Source organism: Tamandua tetradactyla, chromosome 21 (genome assembly GCF_023851605.1).
Source record: "Tamandua tetradactyla isolate mTamTet1 chromosome 21, mTamTet1.pri, whole genome shotgun sequence".
In the NCBI taxonomy this organism is placed as follows: domain Eukaryota; kingdom Metazoa; phylum Chordata; class Mammalia; order Pilosa; family Myrmecophagidae; genus Tamandua; species Tamandua tetradactyla.
In genome coordinates this window covers 17,640,511-17,655,731 of record NC_135347.1, presented here as the reverse complement: position 1 = coordinate 17,655,731, position 15,221 = coordinate 17,640,511, and the positions used below count along the sequence as shown (strand labels likewise).

The window sequence follows — 15,221 nt, the reverse complement described above, 5'->3', positions numbered from 1 at the left end:
GGCATCTGATCAGGCAGTTTTTCCAGGCATCCCATTCTCACTACACAGCATCCCTTCTCATGGCATAATACTGTGTTCAAATTGCCAAGCAGGGCATCTGCTCTACAGCAAATACACAGTTCCTTTCTCTCTTGCCTCACTTCCTCTCTCTACACCTACCAAAAGAACCCTGAACTCCAGGAACCCCAAACACTTTTCATACTGATACTAATTAATGAGGCAAGAGCCATAGAAATGAATCTTAGCTTTCTCAAAGTCTAAAGAAAATGCCGGCATAGAAACCCCATAGTAAATCTTGAATCTGAGAATAAACAAAGGTGTGGAATCTTTACACACCATCTGCTCCAGAGATCTATTCCAAAACAGAATTTCAAACAGCTGACAGACACACCCTCAAAACCCCTGTCGGTGAAGTCTAAGAGAGAGGAGTGAGAAAGTCAGGAAATTTGCCTAAATAGTTAGCAAAATTAAAGCAGGGCATCAAGAACTCAAACAAATGGCAAACAACTGCCAAGGTGGAGTCATTTCGTACTGCTGATTAACAAAAGGACAAGCAGGTTCAAGAAAGGACTAGTCTGTGTTATGTTCACACAGAATTCAAAGGCAGAGACAAAGCAATGCAAAAACCTGCCCAGAAAGGAATGTCTCTTTTTAATAAAATGTTTTAAAGAAATAGCGAAGAGATTTTTCAAATACAAGTTTACAAAAAATACATATTTCCAATCACAAGACATATATTTTATTATCCCAGAGGATATTTTCTTATGTTTGTAAGACTTCTAAAACAGTGAAACCGTACCAAAAATAAACTTCACAAACTTCCTTCATAGTTCTCATATTCAACTCTATGAGAGGCTATGTCAAATAAAATAATGGAGAGTTTTAGGAAGAGGACACATCTTTAAGGATAATGTATTCTGATTCCTTTATTTAATGGATAATAATTTGGGCAGCTCAGAATGTTAAGTGATATGATCAGACACAGCCAAGTGAGACCAGGAAGTCACTTTATGTAAATCACGTATGACTTGAAACTTTCTTTTTAATCACTCACCAATATCATTGTGAAAAATTACACATATACAAAAGAGCAATAAATTTCCAAGTGCATTTTAAACAAGTAGTTATACAACAGATTTTAAAGTCTGGTGTGGGTTACAGTTCCATGATTTTTCATTTTTTCTTCTGGCTACTCCAAGACATTGGAGACCAAAAGAAATATCAATATATTGATTCAGCAGTCATACTCATCTGTTAAATCCTATCTTCTCTATTATACTCTTCCTTCTCTTTTTTTTCTTTTTTTGTGGAAAATAACATATATACAAAAAAGCAATACATTTCAAAGTGCATCACAACAATTAGCTGTAGAACAGATTTCAGAGTTTGGTATGTTTCCTAGTCTCTTTAGCCTCAATTTTTCTAGACATGCCTCACCGCCTCACACGCCATCACCTTTTCCATAAATCAGGCTGTAATTCTCATCCAAATACCCTCCAGGTTCTAGAACATGCTGTGCTTGCAAATCACTTCAACTCTGTGGGCCTCAGCCTCCTTATCTACTACACAAAGTGGTTTTCTTCTTCTTCATCTAATCCAAAGACCAAGTACTACCAGCAGGCTTTACCCTTTGAGTCAATGCAGTAATGTTATGATATGACTTGATGGTAATCTTCTAAATTTTAAAATCTGAATTAAAACATATAGATATGAACATAACTGGTACCCTTCTTTGAAGACTCAAGTTGTATCTGTGATAATGCAGTAGAAATTCCTAAAGTTTGAATTTTACAGGATAGGCCATGTATCTTTCCATTACTTTTCCCATAAATCAGGTTGTACACTTCCTAGTATACAACAGTTTCCTGGGCTCTGGATGTGCACTTGAAAGTATTTTGTGAACTTAATTCATTAATTCACTCACGGCAATTATCTGTAGGACTCTTTTAAAAGTACAACATGGTAAAAATTCAACAGTGTTAAATAAATCTCTCTCCTAGCACTGATTCCCACTCTCTCACGAATCCTTCTCAAAGACCGCTATGGTTGTTGGTTTCTTAAGTATCATATAAGAAACATATGTAGTCATACTCTTTCACCCCTAATTTTTGTTTGCTTTTTTATATAACAGGAGAATATTATACACTGCTGAGCTCCCCTGTAGTTTTTGCATATACTACATCCTGGAGATGATTCCACATTAGCACATATGAATTTAGCCCATTCTTGTATTTTCCCTCACTGCACTGAGGATTCTAACTAACCTGTGTTTAAACCCCAGCTCTGTGGCCCTGTAAAATCCCAGCTTCCATTTTGTCCAGACTGTACACTGAGAATTATAATATCTTTTTTAAAAAATGAGTGAGACACATGTGTTTTTGCATATGTACTCGTTTCTAAATAAATTTGTTTGAAAGACGTGAAAAACAATGAGTGAGATATTCTCTGTAACATGGCTAGTACAGTGCCAGGGATAGAATGAAGTCCAGTGACCATTAGTTAATGATTTCCTCTCTGTGGGTGGGTGTACAAGGGGGCATGGCCTTTTGTGGCAGATATGTAGGCACTGGGGAATCAGACTGACAATTCCTGCTCCTCAGAGGTTTCTTTATAACAAGGCTGGTATTTCATGTGGTGTACATATATTATTTTATTATACCAGTTCCCTACTGTTGGATATTTAGGTGGCTTCCAGGTTCGGTGATGATGAACAACAAAGCAACAGGTCTGCTCATATTATAGGAGTGAAGCTACTGATTTAATAACTTTCTGGACCCACCCAGAGGTTGGGAACTTATGTGAGAAATCCTTCATCCAGAGCACTATTCAAAGTTATCTCATTCAATAACTCTGCTTCCTCTCCATGACACCTTGCTTTGCCCTTTCTCTTCTGTTTCCTTTGTTGACTTGACATGAAAAATGCACTCTGGTAGATGAAGAAGGTAATTACTTCAAATAGGGAAAACCACCTTACACAGAAGATGGATTGATTAACTATGTGAACCTTAAAACTATCACTCAATCTCATCGTTATTACGAATTCACCCAAGGAATTTATTGTTCCTGTTATCTAGCCACAGAAAATCCCAAGGGCCCTGGTAGTGGGCAGTGGTGGGACTTAGTGTGGTGATGGTGACACAAAACTCAGAAAAGAAAAATTGGTCTGGATCCAATCTGAAAGGAAGGAACATCGTAAGAAAGACAATGCCTGACTCTATGCTTCTAATATGGCCTCCCAATAGCTATTCTGGGGCACTCAGAGACTACAGGCAGACAGGGCACAAGATACATGCACGTGGAGCGCACTCTCACCTGCCCACTCCCCTCATACCCCATTTATGCCAGAGCTAAGAGGAGTCCTCACCAGTGTCCTTCTTAAATCCCAGTCACTGCACTTGAACAGCCTTTCCCACTTCTTACACTCAAAATGTCATAGTTCAACAGCATAGTCGTATTATCCTTCGTATATGGAAGTGACATTATTAAGGTAAATATAAGTCAATGACTGACAGGTGCATTTGCAAATACTGCATATGAATGATTTTCTTTTGGTTTAGAAGAAGGAAACAAAGTGTACCAAGCCCCTACATGTGTTGGACATGATGGTCAGCCTGTATCAGACAGGGTTAATAGCCCCAGTGGACAGATAAAGATCTACTTCATTTAGTCTGGCATGCCTTTCTTCTGCCTTAGATAAAATTTAAAAGATTATTTAAAAAAAAAATTCTGAATGCCACAAGCCAAGCTGGGCTTTTGCTGACCCTCACACCTGACACAAGTCCAATTCAGAGGAAGTGCTCAATAAGTTATTATTACTTTCTTCACATTACTATTCCTCAGTAGTTCAGAGCTATCCTGCATCAAGTGAAATTGTACTTCACTTATGTTGAAGCATTTTTCCACCTCTCCTGCTTTTGGCTGTACCCACCTCAGGTCACCAATAGATGTTGGTCAGCTACCTACATGTGAAATCATTCACTATAGTGGTCTGAGGCTGTGTAACACCGTCATCCCTTATTGTTGACGGACTCATTTACTAACTACAAGCTGCTGGTTTGAATCAGATGTAGAGATGCTCACAGAGGATGCTGGAGAAACCTACTGGGACCCACAGAGCAGGTGGAAGCACATCTCAGCCATGTGGTAGATAAGCTGTTAAACACCAGCTGGAAGGAGGCAGTCTTCAAGCCAATGTGGCTCTCAGAAATATTTAGTTTGGCACAGAAACATTTTTTAAATTAAACTAATTGCCAACATTTAATTATTGGAAACTTTACATTAATAGGCAGATTTCGTGTTTTCCTTGAAACAATGAAAGACTTGACACTGGACACATTTTCCAGCACAGAAGCAATTGGTTAGGCCCAAGCAGTAGCTGTTCCTTCAGGCTGAGCACAAACCATCCTCATTTAGAAATCCTTTTCATGACCCCGCAGGCATCTGTGCTTGTGGTCTCTTCCACAGACCTGTGGTGCAAATGCAAAATGTCACCCTATCTCACTGTTCAGTTGTCCAAAGACGACGCTGCAAATATTTATTTGTGTTCATCAGTTGGGTATCTTTAAGAACTTAAAATGCTGTACCTGTCAATCACAGCATTATTTATCCACTGCAAATGGCTTCACTTATTGCTTTTCTTACAGCTAATTATGGATTATATCCAAACATTGTCTTCATTGCCTACTTATAGCAGAGACTCTTCTGACAAGAACCCACCTGTGTGAGCTGCCAAGACCGTCAGAGAAAGGGCTGTACAAATATGCACTCTTCTCTCCTGCCATCTCTCTTCTCCCTTAACCACAAACTCAGCCAAGGCAGTTTTGATGTGCAGGAATGCTTTGGCAGCCTGCCCTGGCGCTCAATTTCTCTGGGTGGGGCAGCAGGCATGCCGGGTGCAGGGCTCTTGACTCTGGAATGTACTTCCTCATAGAAGTGCCAAGGCCTAAAGCTCGGTGGAGTCTAAGCACAATGGTTTTTTCAGCTAGCAGGGCATTTATTATTCCTGATTGAGAGGTGAGAAAAGACTTTTTCAACTTGCAGGGAACCAAAATGTACTTAAGGTCACTGAGTTTGACTGAATTACTTTATCTTCAGAGGAATTAAAAGGAATAAATTCTAAAGTAACAAGTCATGTATTGTAAATAGTATAAACTAACAAAAAATAAAAATTTTCTATCATGACTTGTTTTTTATTATATATGTACATGTTAAATGAGAAGTGAGAATTTATATTGATGATTTCTGAAACTGATATTCCAGAATTTTATTTTTGAGAGACTACCAGCAGACATCAGTCTATGAAAATTAATAGCTGGCCTTCTTAGCGAAAAAAAAGTCTCTCTTCTACTTAAAATATAACTCTATTTTTTGCAAACACAGTGCCATCTAATAAACATTTTGCATGTCTTAAAAATCAGTGTTCTAGGGGGCATGCAGGGGTGGCTCAGTGGCAGAGTTCTCGCTTGCCATGCAGGAGACACGGGTTCAATTCCTGGTGCCTGCCCATGCAAAAAATTTTAAAAATCTGTGTTCTAGGGTGCATGGGTGGTTCAGCAGTAGAATGCTAGTCTTCCACACAGGAGAGAACTGGGTTTGATTCCTGGACCATGCACCACCACCCCCACCCCACTCTCAAAAAAAAAAAAATCAGTGTTTCATTTTAAATATATCTACTTTTTAAGTAAAAATGTAGGTAACTGCCTGGGTAATCTACTGAGAGAGTATTTTGTTCTTCTTTTGCCAATGAAAGATAATAAAAAAAAAGAATAACATTAATATTTATTTCCAGTCCACCTACCCAAGCATCCCAGGAACAGGTAGCCTCTGAGGGAGAGGGCAGTGCTGGAGATAGGAGTGCGGGAGGACTAAGGCACAGGGATGTGGGAGCTGCAGGGAGGGTGGAAAAAGGGGCAGAGTCCTGAGGTAGAGAGGGGTGCAGTGACCTGCAGATCACTGCCTCACATCACCCCCAGGGAAGGCCACAGACCCTTAGCTTAGCAAAGAGCTGTCCTCATCTATACACTCATCCCAGCCCAGCTCCACAGAGAAGCTGCAGAACCGCCCACAGTCATGGGGCCGGATGGGCTTGGACCTCAGCATGTCAGCAGTGACCAATGGAAGTAAAGACCAGAGGGCCCTTTTTGAATATTCTGCTCTAAGTCAGAGCTCCACTGTGACCAAAGGGTGGGGAATGGCTCAAAGCAGAAAATATGTGAATTAGAGGAAAAAGAAGCTATACCACTAAAAAACAGAATAAAATTCATCCCTGTCATACAACATCCTTCACGTGTGCATGCAGCAGCTATAACACTGCATCACTGGCACTGCTAAATGGCCCTTTTCCACAGAGGCGATCACAATGTCACCTATGCTTGTGCTCCACAGGCTCAAGAAAGTTAGATTAAAGGTAATTCAAAAGCAAAGTGACATGTGCTTACAACAAAGTCTTAATTTGTAACAGAGCATTGCTTTAATCTTCTTTTTAGAATAAAAATGATAAAAATATACCATTGCTTAAAAACATATATATTATCATGCATGCTTAAAGATATCACTACAACTATATAGACTTTATATTTATAGTTTAAAATTTTAGAAGAAGCTTAAACACCCAAGAACTAAATATTGGATGAAGAGACCAAGTCACACCTACATATTTACAAAGAGGAAAATCATATAAACATTAAAATGGTACTGTATAAGAACATATAAAGATATCCAACAAAGCCATGATATGCTAACAAGTAAGAAAAGTAGGTTATAAAGCATTACCATATCACTTTTTGTGCAAAAGACATTCAATTGATCAGAAGGCTATAAAGTAAATATGGTGTTGACACCAGGAGAATGGAATTGAATGCGGACTTTCTTTGCTTTTTTTGGAAGGGAGGGGTAAGGAAGTTTCTAAGTATCCTAAATTTTCTAAAGCAAGCATGTACATTTATAATAAAACCACAATAAGTGCTACATTTTTAAAAGATCTTCCAGGTGTGAAGGCTGTCCTCAAAGAAGTCTGGCCTGTGCACCGGTTGTGTACCCCACCTACAACCTCACCCACCTACTGCAGAGGGAGTGTGGTTTAATAAGCCCAACCGCGACAGGCCAGGCAGCAGAACAGCTCTTTTCACAGTCCTGAAGGCAGAGCAGAATGCAGCCTGAGAGGCTGGCCTCAGGTGCAGGTCAGGACGGAAGTGAGGTGAAGAAGAATGGAGGCTCAATACCGTCCTACGGATCCGCCTAACTTATGAGGAAAACAAGGAAAATTAAAAAAACTGGTGCCTAAATTAATCAGCTCCCATTATCTAGGCTTACAAGGAGGACCAAAAAAAAAAAAAGTTTCCGAGACAGATATTTTTATAAGAGCACATGAGAAGAGAGGGAGCAACCTGAGCAGGTTTTTATAAAAAGCACATGAGATGCCAGCATCTCAAGTGGAATGAAATGTTGATTTGAAGCAGGGAATGCTTTTGATGTTTTCAGTTGGGCTCAGAATAATTTTATGAGGCATGGTGTTTCGGAAATAGCAGAGGATTTGAAAGTTTGCTTATAACCATGCTCCAGTTGATCCAAAAAGGACTAAGACTGTTTATATACAAAGATAAATACAAAACATTAAGGTAAAGCAGGAGTTGGGGCATGAGAGGTCTAGAACTTTTGTACTAAGCTGCTGACTTATTATATAATCTTGGTCAAATTACCTTTTTAAATCTTACTTTACTCATCAGCAAATGAGGACAATGATAATTCTTATGGGTTCAAAGTAATCTATTGTAATTTTTTTTAAATCTAAGCTTATTAATTTAATCTCCAACATAACCAGTATAAAGATAATTTAAAAGCCTATAAAAAATAAAAGAAGGAATCAAAATAGTACACAACCAAAAATCAACTATTTTTTAAAAAGGCAATAATAGAGGAATTGAGAAACAAAAAATATATGACATACAGAATCTATTGCAAATTTAAATCATGCCTTATTTTTGCCACTGAAGATCCATCGGAAAGAATTTAGTTTCCTCCCAACCCAATGGGAGGATGGGACCTACCTACAAGTCAGATTTAATCTGACTTCAAAAATAGTAAGTAAGGCCCCATTCTCATACCCAAGAGTGACGGAGTAAACTCATACACTTGGCCTGAGGGTTAAATGAACAAAGGATGTTGTAAGGCTATTATGCCAATTATCATGCAATGTTCAGATGCTAGTTGTTGTCATTAGAAACGCCATTCACTTCACACACATGGCCCAGAGTCAGCAGACCTGGACTCTATCCCAGCTATCCTAGCCTAGCTTTGAGGACCACGTCTTTCACATCAGTAAATTGGAACATAGTCTTTGCGGCGCCTCACCCCACAGGGCTACTGTGAGGCTATGTGCAAGGGCTCCAGGGAGTGTTGGCCAAGAGTGATCTATAAGCAAACCACACACTAAATTCAGCAATAACACCTCATGGTAAAACTCTGCAAGCTTTGATCAATAAGCATGGATTAAAACTGATCGATTATGTAGGTTTATTAAAGGAAAAAACCTGTACTAAGAACAAAAAGCTAACTAACGCAAAAATCCATCAACAGAAGAATGAATAAAGAAATCATCACACAATAGAATACTCACTCCAGCACTTAAATATGCACTAAACATTATGTTGATGGAAAAAACAAAGACCTGAGCAATATGTACAATAATCCTTTTATATAAAGTGAAAAGGAGGAAAAATAAACTAATTTGTACAGGAAAGAGTTATAATGAAAAGCAAGTAAATAATTATTGCAAAGTCAGAAAAGGGGGGAGGGGAGGTTCTGATGAAGGACATGCCATGACTTTTTGGACTACAGGTTGTTAACTTCATAAACACACACAAACATCACATATGTTTATATTTTATATATTTTTCTATATGTATATTTCACAACAAAAGAAAGAAAAACCAATAATAAAAAAAGAGGATTCTATACTGATTACGTCACAGCACTTGGCTAAGAGTTTGTTTCAATTCCAATCTCAGATGCACACAACTAGGAAATTACTCAGTTGAGATTTTATTTACTGAATTAAAAAGCTCATTGGGCAGGACACGGTGGCTCAGCAGGCAGAGCTCTCGCCTGCTATGCTGGAGACCCAGGTTCAATTACCGGTGCCTGCCCATGAAAAAAAAAAAAAGATCATCATTCAGCAAGTTATGGTGGTTTAAGTTAGCTACTTGTCTTCTTATAAGTAATTACTGATCATCTGACCATATCCAGGGTCAAATAAAAAATTCTAGTATTAATAATAAAAAGACCACAAGGTATAGTAACCACCTGAACATATCTTACACCTCAAGCCTAAGAGAAAAGACAAGGTTATAATGAGATGACTTAGGGGCACCATAACTTACCAGCTGGCTGGGTTTGTGCTATTCTTTTTGGATAAGTCTTGCTTCGACTTCTTGCCACATTCTGATCTGGCCGGGGAAGTTGAATAGAAAGGTCTCGGCTCATTTGCAAAGCTGTCCTGCCACTTGGAAATGAAACATTTTGATTAACAAAGGCAAAACCACACAGCCACAAAATTAAATAATGCCAAATTCAGAATATCTGCAAAGTGGAGAATGAAGAAAAAGGACACAGACTCAAATGGCTTTAAGTACATAAGGATTCTCAATTGATACACATTGAAATATTGACCAAGGAAATAGTATTAAACTCTTAGTAGAAAAGATTCAGGTTAGTGTGATGACTTGGGAGTTATGTACCCAAGAAAAACGAGGTGTTAATCTTAATCAACTGTCAGTGTGAATTAACCTTAAATAGGAACTTTTGATGAAGTTACTTCCGTAAAGCTGTGGCCTGGTTGAATCAGGATGGATTTTAAGCTTTTTATCGGAGTCCTTATAAAGAAGGGCACAGAGAAAAAGCCATAGGTAAAAAAGCAAGAAGAAGGAAGTCAACAAAATCCAGAGGAGAAAGAAGACACCAATATGTGCATTGCCATCGGACAGAAAAGTCAAGGAACAAAATCGTGGGCAGCCAATCCCAGAACACCCAGGTTTTTCAGTAGAAAGCTCTGCCTTGTTGATGCCTCAAATTTTGGACCTCTCCTGGCCTCAAAACCATGAGCCAATAAATTTCTGTTGTTTAAGTCAACCCACTGTAAGGTATTTGTTTTAGCAGCCAGGAAATTAAAACAATTAGAAGGAAGGCGTTTCAGAGGGAGAAACAGAGAAAAAGGTTTTATTTAAGTGGGATTTAGATGTAGACTTAAGAAAAATGATGAACTAGAAACAGAGATTGCTGGTAGTCTCTTTGAGCTCTACAACTAAGTAATAAACTATGCTGGGCTAAATTATGCAGCAACAATTGACTCTGTATGACTTCCCCAGTGCTGTACCGACCTGAGTGTGTGGTAAAGCACTCCCCTCCCCGCCCCCTGCCACAGTGGGTTTACTCTGAACTCTGCGTAGCACAATCATCATTAATGATGCCCACCTTACCTGTGCCACATAAAATGCCCAGGAAGTCCTAAGGCAGGCCCAGAGCCCCACACAAACTGCTGCTTCTCTTAAGAGTCAATGAGGATTCAAGAGGGTGCGCGTTCCTTGGGGCTAGGCTAACCTTCTCAAGTAATTTTCCCAAGGAATTGTGAAATTTCATTTTGTGGGATTTCAGTGAACATTTCATCTTACTAAAAGTTTATTTCACAGCTGCTGAGTTTGAGCCAATGAATGTCTTCAATATGCACAAAGAAAAGATCAATTAGGTTCAGGAAAAATCCATTTCTAAATGTCTATTTTGACTCATCAGAAGTAGCACACAGTAAAAAAAAAAAAAAAAAAAAAAAAAAAAAGGTGTTTTAATGGCCCCAAATTCTATTCATCCTATAGCTAACAGACAAATATTGGTGAATCGCTCCCCCAAAAGAGACATTACAGAGTACAATTTACTTGCTAAGTGATTCTGTGAAAGTTTCCTCTCTTCAAGACCCCCTCTACCTTTTTTTAGAAATGAAAGGATGCTTGAAACACTCATAAAAGGTGGCTCCTGTCAGGCTAATCAGGGACCCCAGTTGACATAAGCTACCATGAGGATGATGAAGCCAGTTTCCTTCCATAAACGTACTCACAAGAATCAGAAAGTGAAGAAGAGAGGAGAGCAAGCTATAACAAGTTTTCTTTCACTTGAAATTAAACCATATTTTTTAAAGGTAGCACATAAGGTAATACAAATAGCCTTTTCTGAAAAGTTAAAAAATATTCCATGTAGAGAACAAAATGCAATTATGATATATGGTTTGGAATATGAAAGTAAATCCTACTTACAACAGACTATCTCTGCTATAATCAGAAAGACTTGGGCACTATATACTTCATTGCATACAGGAAAAAAACATTTTCCCTAAAACATAATCTAATAAGTGGACCTCTAAGGCACTTTATAATGAGATTTTGCTTTATTATTCCATTTTTCCTCATGGTTTCTCTCACAGGAACAAAGAAGAAATGAGAAAATCATATTGCAAGATTAATAAGACCAAAGTCGAGAAATAAGCTGATCTGACCACAGCCTGTGAAAGACCCAGACTGGAAGCAGCTTTCTGACCCCCAGCTGGTCAGTTTGGTACAGCTGGCTGTGTGGAGGAGGAGACAGAATACCTAGCCCTTAGGTTTGAGGTGACAGGACCTAATTTAAAACGTAGCTCTGCCTTTTCCTAGCGGTAATCTTCACCAGGTTACTTCAAAAACTTTCAGGAGCTTCATTTTCCTCATTTATACAATATTTCTACTTGTTCTTTCTATTCTCTAAGGTTGCAGTAAAAAGTGTTTGAAAGCTACAGAGATTTACAGTGTGGGCTGATAAGAGCCCCGAGGCACGTCTGGTGGCTCTCCGGGTGACAGAACAGAGCTTTATTTCCACAATTAGCCATTTCTCTACCTCTTGTGGCACCATCCCCTCCCTCATCCCCTATTCTAAATCAAGAAGCATTGCCAGCAGCCTTTCAACCTCAAAGTGAGGGCACAATGGGCAGTCACTGGGGTAGAGGCAAGAGAACAAGAGCAGAAACACCTCGATTCAAATTCCACCTTTGCCATTTACTGGTTGAAGGTCCTTAATTCAGTAATACTTGACTTTTGAGGGGGTTCAAATTTCTCATCTACAAAAATGGGATATGATACCTCCTTTGGCAGATCATTGTGTGGATTCAATAAATTAATACATGTGACTGCAGTTCACACAAAGGAGGTTCTCACAGGCCTTGGGCCCTCTTCCACCCTTTCTGAAACGTGAAATCCTGTGAGACTTCATGTGATGTATGTTCTACAAGGAGGACATCTGAATTCCCGACAGCGTTCTCAAATTTTGTTCTCATTTCAGGAGTATCAATACAATCATTCTCTAATCCAAATCAAGAATCCCCTACAAACTAACAAGCGATAAGACAAGGTTAATGTTTAAAGGGCTCAGGGAAGGCAGTACCAATCTATAACAAATATTTAACCAATCACTCTTTATTTCAGAGTATTGGTCTCTGATAGTGAAACAATGAAAAACTGAATTAGCTTCAGATTTCAGCTCAGCCTGAATTTCACCACAAATTTAATTTTTAAATTTATAAAATTATTAGCTGTCACCTATCACTAAAAAGTCTGATTTTCCTCTTCTTAAGTAATATCCAGTTACCTGTATGTGTTACATGTGTGTCTGTCCTCCTCCATCATATACACACACATATGTACACTCATACACAAAAGACACTCACACGGCCATTATAAACACAAACACAATTATACGCACAAATGCATGCTGTACCCACATTGATAGAATGCATTCATTCTGTTACTGTTCTTTGTTCCTCATGCTCTAAAAGCCTGCAAAATGGAGAAGAGGTGCTGTGTGTCTTTCCAAAGCTCCACTTTCGTTTCAGGAGATATCCAAAATGTCTCAAGTAAGAGGTGAGCATATAAAGCTTGTTAAAGGCTGGATGTTTTTATCACTTGACAACAAACAGCCAATGTGTTAGTGGCCACACAGCCGTCTAAGACTCATCCCTGCCTGACACAACTTCTGGACAGAAGGATAAAATCTTTAAGAGTGGTGTAACATTAGTGCTTCCTACATATACACACGTAGATTTAGGCTTCATTAAGACTCACTAGACTGTCAACACAAGCCATGAAATTAGAACAGATTTAGCAGAGCCTCCAATTCTACAAAGGTTACCTTTAATTACATTCTTGGAAAAAAACGTTATATAATATGCAAAATTCAGTGCCTTTCTAATAATTCCCAGTGGCTACAGCATTTGCATTTCAATAAATTTGAGAAATCAGGTATGGCTAAATTTGTGGAAGACAACTGCAGCACATGTTGAACAGCATAATTATAATTTTAATAGCGTGAACAATGAAAGAGATGCCTTTTCACTAACACTTTCAGTGACAAGGACTTAGATTTACACATTCTCTCTATAAGCCTGAAAATGCTTTACATCCCAGCTGGAAGAGTAGCCCAGATACTGGCTATTAGCTGTTCTTCTCAATATAAAAGTAAACAATCTTTCCCTAAATTTCTCATAATTATATCACAGTATAGGGAGACATCGTGATAAAGTGAAAGTTAAAATTTTACAAACTAATGAATACCTTCATACAAATATCAAGAACATCTATAATATAATAAAAAACTTTCTTTTAAATCAACAAATGAGTAAATATCGCAGTGAACAATTTGTAAAAATGAATGCCCTGAACATTTAATTAATCACTCTTTTACTAATTATATCTGATTTAAAATTCAAGACAAGAAAATTAGATTACAAAAGAGAGGAATTAAAATCTGGCAAAATATTGTGCTCCATCACTTGACTCTCCTCTCTTTTCAAGTGTGACAGAAGAATTTCATTAATTACTATCATTAAGTTCTATCTCTAATGAGACTGACAGAACAGCTCTGTTCCACCTCTGGCACATATTTTTCCCTCCCTGCTTATGTTTCTCAGGGTCTCAATAATCCTGGAGCTCCTTAAAGGCAGAGGTTAGATCTGATCCTTCTTTGTATCTCTGGAAACTTAATACCATGTCTTGCACTGAACAGAATTAATTGAAACAAAATAAATTCCTTGTCAAAATAGAGAACTCATTCTCATAATTACGGCGGTATCACCAAAGAACACGAGCTACCTCCCCCGCTGCACGACATTGGATTTTTTCTGCAATAGGCTCAAAGTTTGCCCTTAGAAGTGGAAGTACTGGAGTTACCCAGGATGTGGACCCCACTCCATGCATCCTAGGTCTGTTAACTCAAGAAGTGACAACACAATGAAGGAAATACATATATATAATCCTCTCAATTGATACAGAAAAGGCATTTGACAAAATCCAGAGCCCCTTCTTGATAAAAACACTCAGAACACTAGGGACAGAAGGAAACTACCTCGACATGCTAAAGGATACATATTAAGTACAGCTAACATCCTACTTAATAATGAAACGCTGGAAGCTTTCCTTCTAAGATTTAGGAACAAAACAAGGATGCCTACTGTCACCACTGTTATTCAGTATTATACTGGAAGTTCTTGCCAGAGAAATTAGGCAAGAAAAATAAAGAGTATACATCCACATTGGAAAAGAAGAAGTAAAATTTTCCGTATTTGCTGATGTTATGATCACATATTCATAAAATTTTGAAAAATCCACAACAAAGTTCCTAGCACTAATAAATTAATTCAGCAAAGCAGCAGGGTAAAAAACCAACACCCCAAAATCAGTAGCCTTTTTATAAATGAGCAATGAACTGGAAGAAGAAATTTCTAAAAAAAAAAATCTATTTACAATAGCAACTAAAAGAATCAAATATCTAGGAGTAAATCTAACCAAAGATGTAAAGTATGTGTACACAGAAAACTACAAACATTGCTAAAAGGAATTAAAGAAGACCTAAATAAATGGAAGGACATTCCATGTTACTGAACTGGAAGAATAAGTATCATCAAGATGTCACTCTTTCCCAAAGCAATTTATAGATTCAATGCAACCCCAATAAAAATTCCAACAACCTTCTTTACAGAAATGGAAAAGCCAATCATTAAATTTATATGGAAGGATAAGGAGCCCCAAATAGCTAAAGCCATCTTGAAAAGTAAGAAAAAAGTAGGAGGATTTGCACTTTTTGATCCTAAACTTATTACAAAACCACAGTAATCCAAACCACATGTGGTTGGCACAAGGACAGACATATAGACCAAT

The 15,221-nt window shown here is 38.1% G+C and overlaps 1 protein-coding gene across 5 annotated transcripts in view; it reads right to left on the bottom strand.

Moving 5' to 3' along the window:
• Positions 1–15,221, bottom strand: part of EPB41L4A (erythrocyte membrane protein band 4.1 like 4A) — a 322,974-nt gene that overhangs the window by 73,244 nt on the left and 234,509 nt on the right. For 4 of the 5 annotated variants that reach the window (XM_077138974.1, XM_077138978.1, XM_077138979.1 and 1 more), the window contains one exon: positions 9,378–9,499. In XM_077138974.1, the coding sequence (XP_076995089.1) occupies positions 9,378–9,499 (122 nt within the window). The remainder of the gene's footprint in view (positions 1–9,377; positions 9,500–15,221) is intronic. The other variant, XM_077138975.1, reaches the window with a different exon arrangement.